At 43.4% G+C, this 15,010-nt stretch overlaps 2 protein-coding genes across 3 annotated transcripts; one reads left to right on the forward strand and one right to left on the reverse strand.

The window, feature by feature from the left end:
• Positions 1-1,664: 1,664 nt before the first annotated feature.
• Positions 1,665-4,864, reverse strand: inip (ints3 and nabp interacting protein). The gene is made up of 4 exons (XM_030085125.1): positions 4,527-4,864; positions 2,575-2,671; positions 2,301-2,388; positions 1,665-2,050 (listed from the first exon to the last, which is right to left on the reverse strand). Exons 1-4 carry the CDS (start codon positions 4,549-4,551, stop codon positions 1,952-1,954), a joined length of 309 nt encoding a protein of 102 aa, XP_029940985.1. The 5' UTR covers positions 4,552-4,864; the 3' UTR covers positions 1,665-1,951.
• A 527-nt stretch (positions 4,865-5,391) lies between these two features.
• On the forward strand, positions 5,392-14,883 carry snx30 (sorting nexin family member 30). Of its 2 annotated transcripts, none has more exons than XM_030085437.1 (9): positions 5,392-5,666; positions 8,251-8,472; positions 8,583-8,693; positions 8,770-8,928; positions 9,073-9,262; positions 9,680-9,879; positions 10,456-10,545; positions 10,703-10,855; positions 10,989-14,883. In XM_030085437.1, exons 1-9 carry the CDS (start codon positions 5,532-5,534, stop codon positions 11,064-11,066), a joined length of 1,338 nt encoding a protein of 445 aa, XP_029941297.1. In that variant the 5' UTR covers positions 5,392-5,531; the 3' UTR covers positions 11,067-14,883. The 2 variants fall into 2 exon arrangements, with proteins under 2 accessions (XP_029941297.1, XP_029941298.1); XM_030085438.1 differs by having other exon boundaries at positions 8,254-8,472.
• The last annotated feature ends 127 nt before the right edge of the window (positions 14,884-15,010 follow it).

Below are 15,010 nucleotides of genomic sequence, written 5' to 3' on the forward strand. Positions count from 1 at the left end.
ATCTTGTGGAGTTTGTGTTTTCTGACTTTGGGTTTGAGGTGAATGGAGACTGTGGCCGCATGCAGTCATGGGAAACACTTGATAATCTCTTTGACACATTCTTTCTGCAGGTCTCTGTCATGTCCACTTGGGTTATATATCAGTACAATGGAAAAGTGATAAAATTTTAATAATGAGAACAGATACAGCATGATTGCATTGTGAAGAAGTTCAAAAAAACTGTTTCCCTACATGAAATCTAGCCAAATGTCCCAAAACGACTTTCTCTCATAGTTTTGTAGCATCCAGACATATCACAGGTAAATCCTCAATCAAATGAAAATTACTGTTATGATTGGCTTCATTAGCTGGAACATCATGGTCACATTTTTCACATTCGTGGTTGGATGTAGCACCTGAGCTGGTAGAGCTAGTGATTGTTACAACACAAAATTGGCATTTCGCAGTGAAAAAACATGATTTAGGAAGAAAAAAGTTTTTTTTTCCAATGAATTACTGAACTTTGAATGTAGAAAGATTTAATCATGATATTCAAAGATGCCAAGAAAAAGTGTTGCAGAACAGCATTTCCATTAAAAAAAAAAATCTTGTCTAATAAAAATTGCCAGTATTGGCTTTTTTTTTTGCCATATTGTCAAACTCTTAATTTATAATTCCCATAGCGATGGATACCGAGATATGCAGACTTTTATTTTCTCCAAAGTACCATCACAAATCTCCTGTCGTGGAATTAACACGTTATACCTACTTTCCTTGTGATGCCCCATTAGATGTACAAATGCAACATAAGTTTCAACTGTTACTGCTGTTACTGCTACTCTATTGATACTTTTTTCTCTGTCACTTTCTCTATCCTGAAACTTTGGTCGGCCCTCATCACATTCATCCACCAAAATACAGGATGTAGGATGCGAGGACCCGCTGGACGCCACATGCAGGTTTGAGTTTAACTGGTTTTCTCACTGTGGATCCAGCTGAAGCTCCTCAGTGATGGACGAATTCCTCATCATCAGGAAGAGAGAAAGGAGAACCGGGTGGGTGTGGACAGAAACACCATCTCTCGTACGGCTGCCCTGCAGTGGAGCCGTGGGATGAGGAGGAGGAGACTCTGGCCCATTAGGCCCACCGCTGCAGGCGGGCGGATGGACGACCCCGTCAAGGCCAAGGTGAAAATGATGAAGGCCAAAGGAGAACTGCTGCCTATTCACTCAAAGTGAGACTTACCGTCCTGACTCCTGGCTTACACGGAGTTCAGAGGTCATTTTCTGTTACATTCTTGCCATATTTCTGCACCATCAGGTGTATAAATTGGTCTGAAAGCTTCTCCCTCTTGTGCAGCGAACAGAGACGCGTTTTGTGTTTTAATCCTCCAAGACCGTCACCTGAACCTACGCATTACAGAGTCATCACGGTAACCTTCCACAGGAAGCATCATGTGGTGATCAGTCACGACAGCCTCCAGGAGCTGGGGAACGTACAGCTTTGTGTGTTTCTGTTTCACAATAAAGCTCTGAAAACTGAAGTTAAACAAGTTTCTTTTCTTCGTTTCCACAGGAAATGGAAAGACGCCGTCATTCAGCCCTCGGTCTCGTTCCAGTGACATTTTAACCCTGATGGAAGGAAAGTTTTCCCACTTCAACCAGAACCACAGCCAGTTGACCGTCACTGTTTATTGAGCAGGATTTAAAAGCAGATACAAATCTGTGTTTCATTGACTGCAGTGTGTTTGGTGCCGTAACAGCTTGTCCTTGTTACATACCTGACAAAGACAATTTACAGGAGAACGGTGATTTGGAATCACCTTCCAACTGTTCTAGATTTCATTCGTTCGAATAAAAAAATGTAAACCGGTTGTGATTGTTCTCCCCTGAGATTGTTTGCGACAGACGTCTGAAAACAGATACTGACTCGGCGGGGATGCAGAGGAAAAGGGGAGGTCGAAGGCTAGAGGTCACGACTCCGGCTCCAGGCGAGGGAGGACGGGGAGGATGAGGTTTCCGAACGACGAGTCCTGAGTGATGAAGAAGCCCGATGAATGTGCGTGTGCGTGCTGCGAGAGGAGAAACAGGTAGGAAAACAGTTTGAGGTCTCATTCACCTTCAGATATAACCCTAAAAGTTTTTTTTTTGCTATATAATCTGTTGAATACCAGCTGACAGTGAGCAGTTCTCATTGATGGGACAGATTCAGATTCACATATTTACAGCTATGACTTGAAAATAGATCCTAAAATTACCAGTAGTGGATGGATTCATGCGCAAATCAGACCCGAAGTCGTATATTGGCCGTGTGTGTCTCACCTGCAGGGCAGCTTTCTGCTGGGCGGCGATGTGCTGCTGTTCTGCGTTGTCTCTGAACTCCTTCATGCTGGGTCTGGACAGCGAGATGCTTCATGGAAAGCAAAGACAAAGATGTTTATATAAAGTGACTGGAAATTCTGCTGACCTTCTTCTGCTTCTGTTTCCATCGCTGCAGCCGTAGCAGCGGCTCAACTACAGTATCTAATCACTTGAAAGTTGAATTCTTGACGCTGCTGAGCGGGAGACGATTAAATGTGACTGATCGTACACTCACCTCGCTCCGGGAGTATTCAGAGTGTGATTCTGCATCAGCCGTCTCCTCTCCTTCTCCAGCTCAGCCAGGATCGCCACTCGGGTCTTGTTTGGGAAAGCTAAGAGGGGGAGAAGCAAACAAAAAGTGTTGAACATCTCTCCATTTTTAAGGGGAAGTATGACACACTTGAATGGAAGCAAAGGGGCAGAAACACTCACAGCTCAGCTAAGTCATGATGCATTCAGGGATTTTTATTCACTTACTTTTGTTGCTTTTGGTTGAAGAGTGGAGAAAGGAAGAATTAAATATGATCACTTTAAATGTGGTAAAATGAAACCCCTTGTTCCCAAACATATTTATTCTTCAAGTTGAAAGTTTTTGCTCAATCATAACATGGATAGAAGTGTTCACTGTATTTATGTATTATTATTTAACACTTTCGTTGGCCATTTTTGAACACTATACACTTCATAAATTAAGTTTGCGGCGACATAATGAAAATACATAATAAACATATAAACTATTTCAATACAAACCAAAATGATGGTTAATGCTGAATTTGTGAAATTTATCACATTTTCCCTGCTTTTAGCTGTGTATGCTGTTTTCGGCTGCTTTGCATTTGAGCTAGTTTTGCCCATTTCTCTCTACATAAACACACAGGCAAAGACAGATTTCTGACAATAACAACTCCATAGCAAATATCCATCCATACTGACAGAAAATGTCTTTTTATCTGCGACTTTTCCTTATTTGGATTTGTCCGCTTAGACTTGAATATAAAAAAATGCTTTGTTAGGATGTGATCCACTGCTTTCTTGACATTTTATTTTAATTGGTCAGACCGGAGCAAATCAAAACATTTTAGCTAAATTTCCATTTCAATAAGGAGTTCAGAAGCATCTCATGTCAGGTGAGGAGCAATTTTATTTTAATCAAAAGGTCACATGAAGAAATTGTTTTGAAGCAATGATGATTTTCCTATTGTTACAAGACACACAGAGTTTTTCTTTGTTTTGGGGCAGAGCACACATGATGGAAATTTCTGTATTGTCACAAAAACAAACAATTATGACCAAATATTGCTCCTATCCCAACTTAAAGTTTTTAATGACACCTTCATGTGAAAAATACAGTGAAATGTCCAAAAAATCTTCTCCTACACCTGCATTATACATGTTCTTAAAAACTCACCCTGACAGCTTTGTCTAATGCTAGTTTAATCGCAACAAGCTTAATTTGTGAAAAAACTTTTTCTTTCTTTGACATTAGCATTGGTGGTTTGGTGGGCAGAATTTGAGCAGTTTGCAGGCCAGTTTTGGCCCATGGGCCTTATGTTTGGCACCCCCAATACATATAGTCCTGAATAACTTCTTTCAATTTATTTCATGTGTTGTTTTTGTTCATACTGAACATCCATTGCAAGGAATCCAAACAACACAAAAACTGAAAAGAAATATCAAAGTTTTTAGTATTTCAATTTTAATCATATTTAGCCAATTTATTTAACTAATTTTATTCAACATAGACCAGGCATGTGCTCTTACTTTAGTTTAATTTTTTTTAACCAATGTTTCCTTTGACATTTTTACAATATTTTGGTTGAATTGGAGCCTTTTACAGGCCGATTTTAGCCCATGAGCCTTATGTTTGACATCCCCCTATTCCTGTCCACAACAATGTAACAAATGACAGAAGTTAAAACCAACACCCAAAATAAGAACCAGAAATAAATCACATTTCAATATATAATAAGATTTGAGTAAGTTCAGTGATTTAAAGCCTGTGACAAAATCACAATAATGTAAATATGTCATTTAAATTTGATGTGTTTATATTTCCAGTAGAGGAAGCTGTGATTTCAGATTTCCTGTGAAGGCGCCGCGGGGCAGGAAGAGCTCGAGGCTCCACACTTTGTAGTTACCGCCCTGACAGAAAGACACAAAGAACTGGTCAAAAATGTTAATAAATACCTTGTCCGGGAGGGTTTGTAGACATGTCAGTGAAGGCACCAGCAGGCAGCTCCAAGAACCGAACAACAAAAACGATTTTTTTAATGGTTTGTTTTTGGTCGTTTCCTACGGAAAATGTCGCGACACAACTGGACGAGTTATGACAGCGCCCAGCTCGATGTCGGGCCTTGTGTGAGTTTAGCTGAACAAATGACAAACTGGCTGCTGTCAGACAGCTTAAAACGAACAGTGGAAAGTTTATAGAGAGGGTAAAACTCTGCTTGAAGGCATGTGTGTCTGTGTGTGTCGTCGCTTTCTGCTTTCACGGAGCAGGTACCGGTTTTTACACAGATGGAGGTGACTGGAAGATGTCTCACTCCACCCATATTCATGATTCCCAAATATGCAAAATCCACCAAAAAAGCCCCCAAGCACAGGCTTGAACCAGAAAGTCTATTAATCACAACACTACGTGTCTCTACTGCTTCGATTACTTTATGACTAGAGTTTGAAGCTACGCTTTTCTTGTGATGAAATGATAATGAATATAATGTTGATTTATAGCCCAAAGGATGAACACACCAATAGCTTTGCTATTTTTGATATTCTAATAATAATTTTACTGTTTACAGAAAAAAGTGATACAATTTGTTTTTTCAAGTATGTGATCTAATTTTAAGTTACAATTGCAAGCAAATCAATTCCAGCATGAAAAACAAACAAAACCCCCAAACACAAACAGACCTTGAACGTTTTGTTAGATCGGAAAGAGTTGACATCTGTTCAATAGAGGATCTTCGCAAGGGCTCGCCCTCCGTGTGTTTACATCCGGGGTATTGCGGGTTCACCTCCGCAGCTGCGCGGTGCCAGTCAGCTGACAGCGGTGATGATCCAGCGGGTGTAACGGCTCAGCGGACCCCGCACGGAAGAGAAAAGCCTCCCGCACAGCCCTCGGACAACCGGACCGCCGCCACCCCTCGACGCCCGGCCACGTCGCCCCCGCCCCCGCCCCTTCCCCCCGCAGGGATGAGTGCCGGCGCTCCGAGAGGCCTGGCCAGCTCGGGGCAGAAGCCCATCACGGAGATCCTCCACCCGCTGTCCGCCGCCGAGGAGGCGCTCTCCCCGGGGCCAGATGTCACCGGAACCGTCGGAGGGGACAAGGTGAGGAGACCCGCCGTATGTTTCTTCCTCCCGGGCTTTGTCAAATGACCTGATGATGAGCAGCAGCGTTAATGAGCTTTAACGGAAACGTCGCTATCGCTGCTGGGTTTTTTTTTTTTCACTTTGTTTGAGTTGAGGATCCGGAGCTCATCATGGGTGTGGGGATGGTGTGGATGCACATCCCCAAATCACACCTCTGAACTCCAGCACACTGTCATCAAAACACACCTAGAAGAACAATTAACCAGCACAGAAGACAGATGGGAGTGATCTGATAATGTTTTTTACAACCATCACGTTAGACTGTGTTTGCTCCACTACATCCATGATGTCCTCCTGATTGACCCATGCTGTGTAAACAAAGATGCTCTATGCAAACAGGTCTCACACTCCTCCCTGCTGCTGTTTGTCATGCAACACTGCTGCTGCTGTTAATTATTGCCAACAGGAGATGCTGTGATACACAACAAGAGACCTTCTTGCAGCAGATTCACCTCTTATTCGAGATTGTTCAGGGTGAGAAGTAATGGGTCAGTCAATCTGGGAACATCACAATAGAAGTTGGTGGCACACACAGGGAGAACATGCAAACTCGTTAAATTCTGAGTTTTCTGATCAAGCAGACTTTGGTGCTACTGAAAAAATCTCTCATTTCCAATAATTTTTATTGGATTTACAGTCTAGCTTAGTCTTCATTGGATGCTTTTTTTTTATAATACCATCCAGTTTATTGTGTGCCGCTGCTCCGTAAAAGGAAACTCCAATTAGATAAGAGTCTTGTGACATATTACATTATCTTTGATAGGATTTGATACGCTGTGATCAGTGAGGACACTGTGCAGTCACAACACTGATATCCCAAACTCTTGTTACTGTGTTTAGTTGTGCTCGATGAAAACCACTGACTAGTATCGTGATTTAAAGTTGAATTTGGTGAAACAGGAAGTCTCTCTGCCTAAATCCAACTGATGGCTGGTTTCAAAGACATTTGCGTAATTAGCTTGTATTCATTCATCTTTATTTGTTATTAATTGATTTTACATGTAATAATAATGAATAATATCAAAAATGTATCAAAACAATGTGTGTTTGTTTTATGGTTAATTATCCTCAACATGGAACAGAGTGTGAGAAACAAGGTATTCAGTTAAATTTTGACGAAAGGTTCAGTTTCATGGACCATATCACACACGGACCGACTGTCACCTGATGTTAGTTTAGAATTAACCCACAACAAATTCTGACAATATGCCACAGCAAAAAAAAACTTGAAAGTTTAGACTTAAAGGTTCTTGTGGCACTGTTTTACAGTTTTAGCCCCCTGGAGATGAAGTGGGGATGCATGTGGACCCTCGGCTAAAATGAGTTTAACACCCCTGGTCGAAGTGTTGTTGGGTCTAAGGGTCGTTCACTCACAGCAACTGCGGCTCAGTTATGTGAACTGTGATTACATGAGCCGGTTAGCGCCACAGTGTGAAGGAAAAAAAAAGAGTGTTTACAGGGTCAGCAGCCTCTGTGTGAGACGGAGCTGTGAAGAAACTGAACGGAGTGTTTGTGATAAGCGCGACACGGTGCGGAGTGACCCAGTTGGAAAGTTGTTCACGAGTCAGTTTAGGGTGATAGGCTTAAAAAAAAAAACAAAGTGAAGGGAGTTGAACATTAGCTCTTGTTCTCTTGAACCGTCTGCTGTTTCAGGAGAAAAGCAGTTCCTTCCTTATGGAACTGGCTGCAGAGTGCTGACGGCGGGACTCGCCTGTTGACTGGATTTAAGTTCAGTGCTGCTTTCAGTGATGCCCCACTTTAGACTTCAGTCCTCCATCATTTTCTCTCTCTCTCGTCATCTCTGGCGTGATGTGGACACATCTGCTCAGCTCCTCCTGAACAGATGTGTCTTGTCAGACCAAAACAAACATTATCATCAAGAAGCTGATTGGAGTTTTTCTTTGGTATTTCTTCTTAGATTGTAGATGTTTCTATTTTTGTGTGAATGAATGAATGAGACCGATCATCTAAAGCAGTGGTTCCCAACCTTTTTCTTAAGCCTTCTTAAGGACCCCTGACCTCCACCACACCCTAATTACTAGAGAAAGTTGAAGTGACCTCATACTGCACTGTATGTGAAATACAGTTTCTTCATGTTCTGTAACGATGACTTCCTCTTCTCCGAGGATAAATTCTTTTGGTTGATGGTCTGGAGCTGCTCCAGCTTGCATGATGTGATACTTCCCTTCGAGTTTTTCACCACAAAACACGTATTCAGCTCCGACTTTGTCTGTTTCTTTCACAGTCTGTGTCACTCTTGGTTTATGTTTGACCCTTTTAATGGCTTACCTTTATGCAGACAGAACGTTCACGTCCAACACCCAGGTCCTTACAATACTTCAAAACTTCTAAAGAAATATCTTTAAATAAATACACCTGAAGTACAGCGCCTTATTCACACTGTGGAGAAGTCATTGTTGGGGATGGTGTGTGTGAGTGTGTGTGTGTGACGCGCAGCCTGAACAAGAGCCTCTTTGACAGACGGACGGCTCCACCAGCCCGTCTCTCCAGCCCTTTGTTTACAGCTTTCTGCGGCTTCCAGCAGGAGCCGGGCCTGACCAACGGCACGCCAGTGGACACGTCCAGCCCCGCCTCCGCGCCGCAGCTGCTGCTCAGCAGGCTGCAGCTGGACGACGACCTGGAGGCGGACGCCCGGGACCCCTACGCCTCCACGGAAACCAAGGACCTGTTTGTCACCGTCGACGACCCCAAGAAGCACGTCTCCACCATGGAGACCTACATCACCTACAGAGTCTCCACCAAGGTCTGGGTCTGACTGTTGTTTTGTCAAAAAATGTAGAGGCGCTGCTTTGTTTTTAGCCAAAGGTACTGTATTCAATTTGAAGAGGACCTTGTTTTGTTTTCCCTCTCCAGACGTCTCGGATAGAGTTCGATTTGCCGGAGTACTGCGTTCGGCGGCGTTACCAGGACTTCGACTGGCTGAGGATCAAGCTGGAAGACAGTCAGCCCACCCACCTCATCCCCGTGAGTTCAGCCACGCCGTCTCTTTTCTTTTTCATGGCGTCGTGACTGATGTCCTCCCACCGCTCCTCGCCTGCAGCCACTGCCAGAGAAGTTTGTCATGAAAGGTGTGGTGGACCGCTTCTCGGAGGAGTTCGTTGAGACCAGGATGAAAGCCCTGGACAAGTTCCTCAAGCGGGTCGCCGACCACCCCGTCCTCTCCTTCAACCCTCATTTAAACGCTTTCCTTTCTGCAAAGGTAAGACGACGATCCAGGGAGTGGACAATCGACTGGATTGATCTTGAATCTTGTTCATTCCGTATGAAAATAAATAGATTGAGAAATAAGACAATAAGCTCTGTGAGTTTGTCAATAGTCTTACATCTTGACGCCGTTCTGCAGGACCTAAACAAACGTCAGGGTCTGGCCCTCCTGACCAAAGTGGGCGAGTCGGTGAAGCACGTGGCCGGGGGCTACAAGCTGCGGGCGCGGCCACCCGAGTTCTGCGCCATGGGGGAGTATCTGGACACCTTCAGCCAGAAACTGGGAACGATCGACCGCATCGCTCAGCGGATCATCAAGGAGCAGTCAGGTACCGAGCCGGCCTCTCTTCCCTCCTGTGTGCGCCGTTGTCCTGCCGGTCACGTGCGCGGCGACGTATTTACCTGCAGCTCATGCGAGTTATCAGCTCTGTTGACCGTGGAGGCCGCTCTGTTTGGAGAAACAACCCGCAGACCTTTGGTTTGATAACGGCAGGCTTAGCCCATGCATGACGAGCCGTTCTGCAAACACCCGTCATCCACCGCCGTGCGAGCCGCTCCTCGTCGCCATCTGTTTGGCCCAGCCGCAGTTTCCATGTCGTCCAGATAAGGTGGAGATTCAAGGATGTTTATGTAACGAGCGGCTACAAGGTGGCAGGTCATCGCTGTGATGGCAGAAAGTTTGCAGCGTTATTCTTTAGAAAGAAATCTAGAAAAGTTGTTGATCCTCTCCCCCATCTTCTTACTAGAGTACCTGACCGAGCTGCGTGAGTACGGCACCGTCTACTCCAGCTGGGCGGGGTCGGAGGAGGAGCTGCAGCGCCCCCTGGAGGCCGTGGCCGGCAGCATAACCACGTGCTGCGGCGCGCTGGACGACCTCAGCGAGAACATGAGCCAGGACTTCCTGCCCGTTCTGAGGGAGTACGTCCTCTACATCGAGTCCATGAAGGTAAAGCAGCAGATTCCAGATCACTGCAGACTGATCAGCAACGACAATCCAAGGCAATGACGAGAACGGTCTAAATGTTTACTGGGGAAAGGCGTCAATGTTGTGCTTCAATATTGACACAAAAGACTAAGTGGCATGTGTTGAAGTAAGAGAAGGGTAAATGTTCGGAGAAGAGTTGGAATAACTGATGAGCAGAAAGTGTTGGGATCCATCCAGGCTGAGGAAAGTTGGCAGGCTTGGTTTCTTTTTTTTTTTTTCCTTTTTGTGCCTAGCATGCAAGTATATTTGATATTTAACCATCCCAGTCCAGGATGTGCCTCACGCTTCCAGGGGAATTCATCCAGTTGAATGAAGGATGAACCCATTCGTTTTCTATCGCCTTCTAAAAATGCTTGTTTTCCATCATCCTTTAACCCTGAATAGAGGAAGTGAACTCTGAGATTCTGCTTGTGTCACATCCTCTCCTCCCCAAACTCCTTATTCAGCACGTCTCTTTGTGTTTTATAGTATTCTAATGCCAACATTAAGCGTCACTGTTCAAAATGAAACGGTTGCTGTTTGGTTATTTGATCCTAGAACGTTCTGAGGAAACGAGACCAAAGTCAAGCGGAGTACGAAGGCCGCCTGGAAGCAGCGGTGTTGCGCAGACAAGAAGACAGAACGCCTGTAAGCCTCCCGAGAACCTGCGTGGAACTCTGCTGTCTCGTCATTGTCTCTCACCACAGCCCCACTCCTCCACTCCACTCCACTCCCGCCATGCGTAGCTGTGCTTTCTGTCCCTTAGAGGCTCCCGTAGCTGTAGCTGTCCTCTGTGTCGCCGCAGATCCCGGCGGAGGTGGAGAAGTGTCAGGACAAGGTGGAGTGCTTCAACGCCGACCTGAAGGCGGACTGGGAGCGCTGGCAGAGCAACAAGAGACAGGACTTCAAGCAGCTCCTCACCGGCATGGCCGACAAAAACATCAGCCACTATGAAAAGGTACAGAGACGGGAAAGCGCGTGCCTGGGATGGTGTCAGTTCTATCTCAGCATGACTGTGACTGATTTTCCCCGTCTCCTCCTTCTCGCCTCCTCCTCGGCGTCCCGGCTCCTCGTCCATCGCCGTCCCGCAGTGCCAGGCGGCGTGGGAGTCCCTCATAGCTCTGCTCCAGGACAAACAGACTGAGGACAAAACGAGCGAGACGAACTGAAACACCTGCCTCCCGCTCTTCTTCAACACGCTCTCTCATGCCAAGGAAAAAAAAAAACAACACAGAAACCAAGAAGAAAAGTCCAGTCGGGCGGCGGATTGTGACCGCTACAGGAACTCGTCTCTGTCAGAGAGGGGACCAGCAATGAGGTAACGAACGGCTTACTGGCGGACATCCAGGAAGGAGGAAAAACCTACGATGTACAGCTCTTTTTTTTTGTTTTGTTTTGTTTTCCAGTGTTGTTCCTATTAACTTTTTCTACTTCATTTTTTTCCAGTTAACAGTCAGTTGCCAATGCTGCTTATGTTTATTTAAAAGTGGTTTTGGACAGGTGTGTTTCCTGTCTCCCATTTTCACATTGAGACAAAATGTGAAGGTTGGAAAAAAAAAAAAAAAAGCTATTAATGCTTTTACAGGCAGATTTCGCTCTAATATACGAGTTCAGAGCATCTCAAGTTTGTTACGTTTTCAGAACTTTCTTGATGATGTTTTTTTTTCTCTCTCTCTCTCTCGTTGGGATGTGAAAGCCTCAGAAATGTTCAAACTAAAACTCACTGCTGAAACGGGACTCATGGTATCATTTTTCATTGCCATAAAAAGCTACAGCGCTTACACTAAAACACCACAACTGTTATTCTAGGCCGGATTTAGGCTGTCGTTCCTGCGTTTCCCATTGCAGTTGTTTAATGGAGATGAATGGAGCTTGATCTGTGTAGGATTACAAACAAAAAGCAAAAAAAAAAAACAGGAAGTGCATTTACAAGCAGGAGGCGGAGCTGCGTTCAATGATGACGACTTGGGCTGAGAGACAGAATTGGAGGAAACTCAAGATTCTAACATGACTTCAACGGTGCTATTGGCAGGTGTGTCCACCCACTGTATGCTAAAGATGGAGCTGATTGACATCCAGTTTGTCTCAGTCCAACACGAAAAGGAAAAATACAGGAGTAAAACATTTGCAGATCGAATATCTTGCAAGCTCAGTGGGATTGAGGACAGACTGGATGCCGCACAGAGCACAAACATCTTGTGAAGCGTGCAGATGATGAAACAACAAAGAAGACAGGGTGTCATGTGTTTGCAGTGTTCTGCTTTTGTAAACTCTGCATATTGAAAATATCCTAAGCTGCACCAGGAACTTGCAGATTTTAATTCCAGGATGTCTCCTGGCAAGTCCCCATCTTCAACCAGAAGCATTATGGGAATTTCTGTGATGCTGTTACAATAAAACTGAGTACCTGAGAAAGACCCAGAATCCTCAACCTCTGACAGATCTGTTTCTGATCACATGGTCCACTCTGGACATCCAGAAGGGCTTAGATGAGATGAATTTTCTCTCTCATGCCAAGTGATCATAAAAGCGTCTTTGTTTTTGTGAATGCATGAAAATAAAGTTGGAATTAAGTGGCGTCCAAGAGAGAATTACACAAACAGCTCAAAAGAAATCGTGGGAAGCATTTTTCAAAAATGGGAAAACGGACAGGCAGCATTGATTTGTCATCATAATTTGCTTCTTATTCGTTGCTGCTGATGAAACCTTGTTTTATTGTAGAAACCCCCTCTGAAAGATCTGCTCCCTAAGGCCTCACTGTTCTCATTTCCCCTACTGAGACCCTTTTGGTTCTGGTTGGCCAACTGATTCGTCCCCATCCTTCGTTGCATTGCTACCTCATTTTTCTCAGCAGAAAGTAGCCGAACCTGACCAGCGATGCCAGGGACACTTCTTCTCAGTACCAGTTTCTTTACTGATCTTTTATCGGAAAACTGTTAAATTTAAGTGAGATTGAATAACAGAGACTTGTGGATTGGGCTGACGTGTTTTTTTTTTTTGTTCCCCTCTGGCCCCGTTTACACGACGGCGCTCAAGTGAAGACTCAAAGCATTTGTTGCGTTTTGGGTGTCCGTTCTGAAAACGGCTGGCAAAAACAGGACTTTTTGAAAGCGTGTAAAATCTGTGTGAAAGGGGTAAAACACAACTGTTCGAAAACACGCCGAGTAGATGGCAGGAGTGCTGCTGGTGCACGTGCACGCTGCGTCCATAGTAGATGGACAGTGACAACAATGGTGGAGCTTTCATTTTAAACCATGTAATTGCGGTCTCAGATATTTTTGGGAATTTAAGTTTTTATTTTTATTTTTTTGTTTAAGTTTCACGTCATTATCGGTCAAGCAGTTTTTCCACCTGTTACCTTTTGCTCCTGGAAGAATCAAACATCGGAGTGATTCCGTCTGCCACCCTGTGGTACAAAGTGGTATCACATGGCTACTGACATTATATATTCATGTAGTCAGGGAACTTGTTTTTTTCTCATCCTACAAATATAATTGTCAGGAACACCAAAACCTCTGCTTCTCATGACCAAGGGGACTTTTTCTCCATCCTGATCTTTGTCTTTTCCTTTTTTGCCTTTGAGCTTTAACAGCATGATGCAGCTACATTTGTTCATATCTCTAATCAATAAGGTGACACGTGAAGAAAATATTGTGTTGGCATTCAGCCGTTCTGAAACTAGAAGGAGAAAAGCTCTCCATGTGGCTGTGGTTCAGTCTTGAGGCAGCTACTTGTTCGATTCTACAGATGCACTAATGCTAAGAAGGGAAATTGCTCCATTAGTGTAATGGAATAAAATATCACATTCACCAAAGGAATTCTTTTATTCTGTGTGAAAACAAAGCTGAAGACTGTATAAGCTCTTTGACTTTATTTACGCATTTTCCTTTACTTATGTTGTCTGTAACCCAAGTGCATTTTAGTTTAATGACTTGAAATAATCAAGAAAAGGTCATGTAGCAAACACAACACAAAATCTGGTAAGACAAAACCTTCCTTTTCTGTTTACATGGTCAGATTGGTACTTTTTTGTTTACAGCCAAATACTGTGAAATTTGCAATTTGATATATTAAAAAAGAAAAAAAAAACTCATCCATTGGTGCATCTGTAGATGAGAGTTTGGTGTCCATGAAGTAGCCAGTTTTGGGATCATTTAGACTAAAACTGAAATGTACATAACTATTAACTATTGGTGAATCTATTTTTGTACACAGCAAGCCTCGGCTTGTTGTTGAGGGAGCACATAAATATTCCAATCACACAGTTTATAGAAGGGACTGGAGCTGTGCGTTGACCCAAAGGTGACGAGTTTGAAATGTTAATACACATCAGAGCCCTGACAGTAGATATTTGTTGAATGAGCTGAGTGTACTCTTTAATAATAGCCATTGTAAAAGCTCCCTCCTATACTGTGTGCCTGCTGATTTACTTTGCACTATATCCGTAGACGTGTCTGGAAACAAAATAACTAAATCAAATGTTAGTTTTCTTTCAGCTGCCTGAAAAAAAACAGTGGAGAGTTCAGAACATGCAGAAATATAAGTAAAGGGATCATCTGCAAAGCTGATATCGAGGGGAGATTTTTTTTTTCTTTTGTTTCTAAGCCAAATGTTCCCATCTTTTCCCTATGTCTTCCCTGCGTAGATTCACACATGAAAACAAACTTTTTTTCTTTTATTTTTTTTTAACAGATGTAAGGACAAACCCAGCAAAAAATAAGCTTACCACTCAGACGACTTCTGAATGTGTGAATCTGGCACGAGTCCTTCTTTTACTTTTTTTTTTTTTTTTTTAATATTTCGGTTCCTCTTCAGTGTGTACTGTTTACGTTTAGAGTCCTGATTGTACATTTGGATGTTAATAACATTTTGTTGTAATTATAAAGAAGCCTGTATATTGATGTTGTTTTGATGCAATTTATCTTTACCACAAATGATTTTTTTTTTTCCAGATATATTGGACCAATAATAAAGAAGACAAATACATTTCATAATTTTTCGGCTTCACTTTGTTTTTTTTTTTATTCGGGGTTAATAAAGCCATTGGATGAGGGATCTTAAATGCATTTTGGAATCAAATCAATCCATAAATCTGACTCTAAACATGGACTTA

Source organism: Salarias fasciatus (genome assembly GCF_902148845.1).
Source record: "Salarias fasciatus chromosome 7 unlocalized genomic scaffold, fSalaFa1.1 super_scaffold_4, whole genome shotgun sequence".
Classification (NCBI taxonomy): Eukaryota; Metazoa; Chordata; class Actinopteri; order Blenniiformes; family Blenniidae; genus Salarias; species Salarias fasciatus.

Bases quoted from the DNA above. Each gene is read 5' to 3' on its own strand.
- inip (XM_030085125.1), bottom strand. From the start codon at position 4,551: ATGTCTACAAACCCTCCCGGACAAG. The intron at 2,672-4,526 runs GTATTTATTAAC...TCCCCCTCTTAG, and splicing joins TACAAACCCTCCCGGACAAG to CTTTCCCAAACAAGACCCGA. The intron at 2,389-2,574 runs GTGAGTGTACGA...CTTTCCATGAAG, and splicing joins CTGAATACTCCCGGAGCGAG to CATCTCGCTGTCCAGACCCA.
- snx30 (XM_030085437.1), top strand. From the start codon at position 5,532: ATGAGTGCCGGCGCTCCGAGAGGCCTGGCCAGCTCGGGGCAGAAGCCC. The intron at 8,473-8,582 runs GTCTGGGTCTGA...TTCCCTCTCCAG, and splicing joins CCTACAGAGTCTCCACCAAG to ACGTCTCGGATAGAGTTCGA. The intron at 8,929-9,072 runs GTAAGACGACGA...GCCGTTCTGCAG, and splicing joins ACGCTTTCCTTTCTGCAAAG to GACCTAAACAAACGTCAGGG.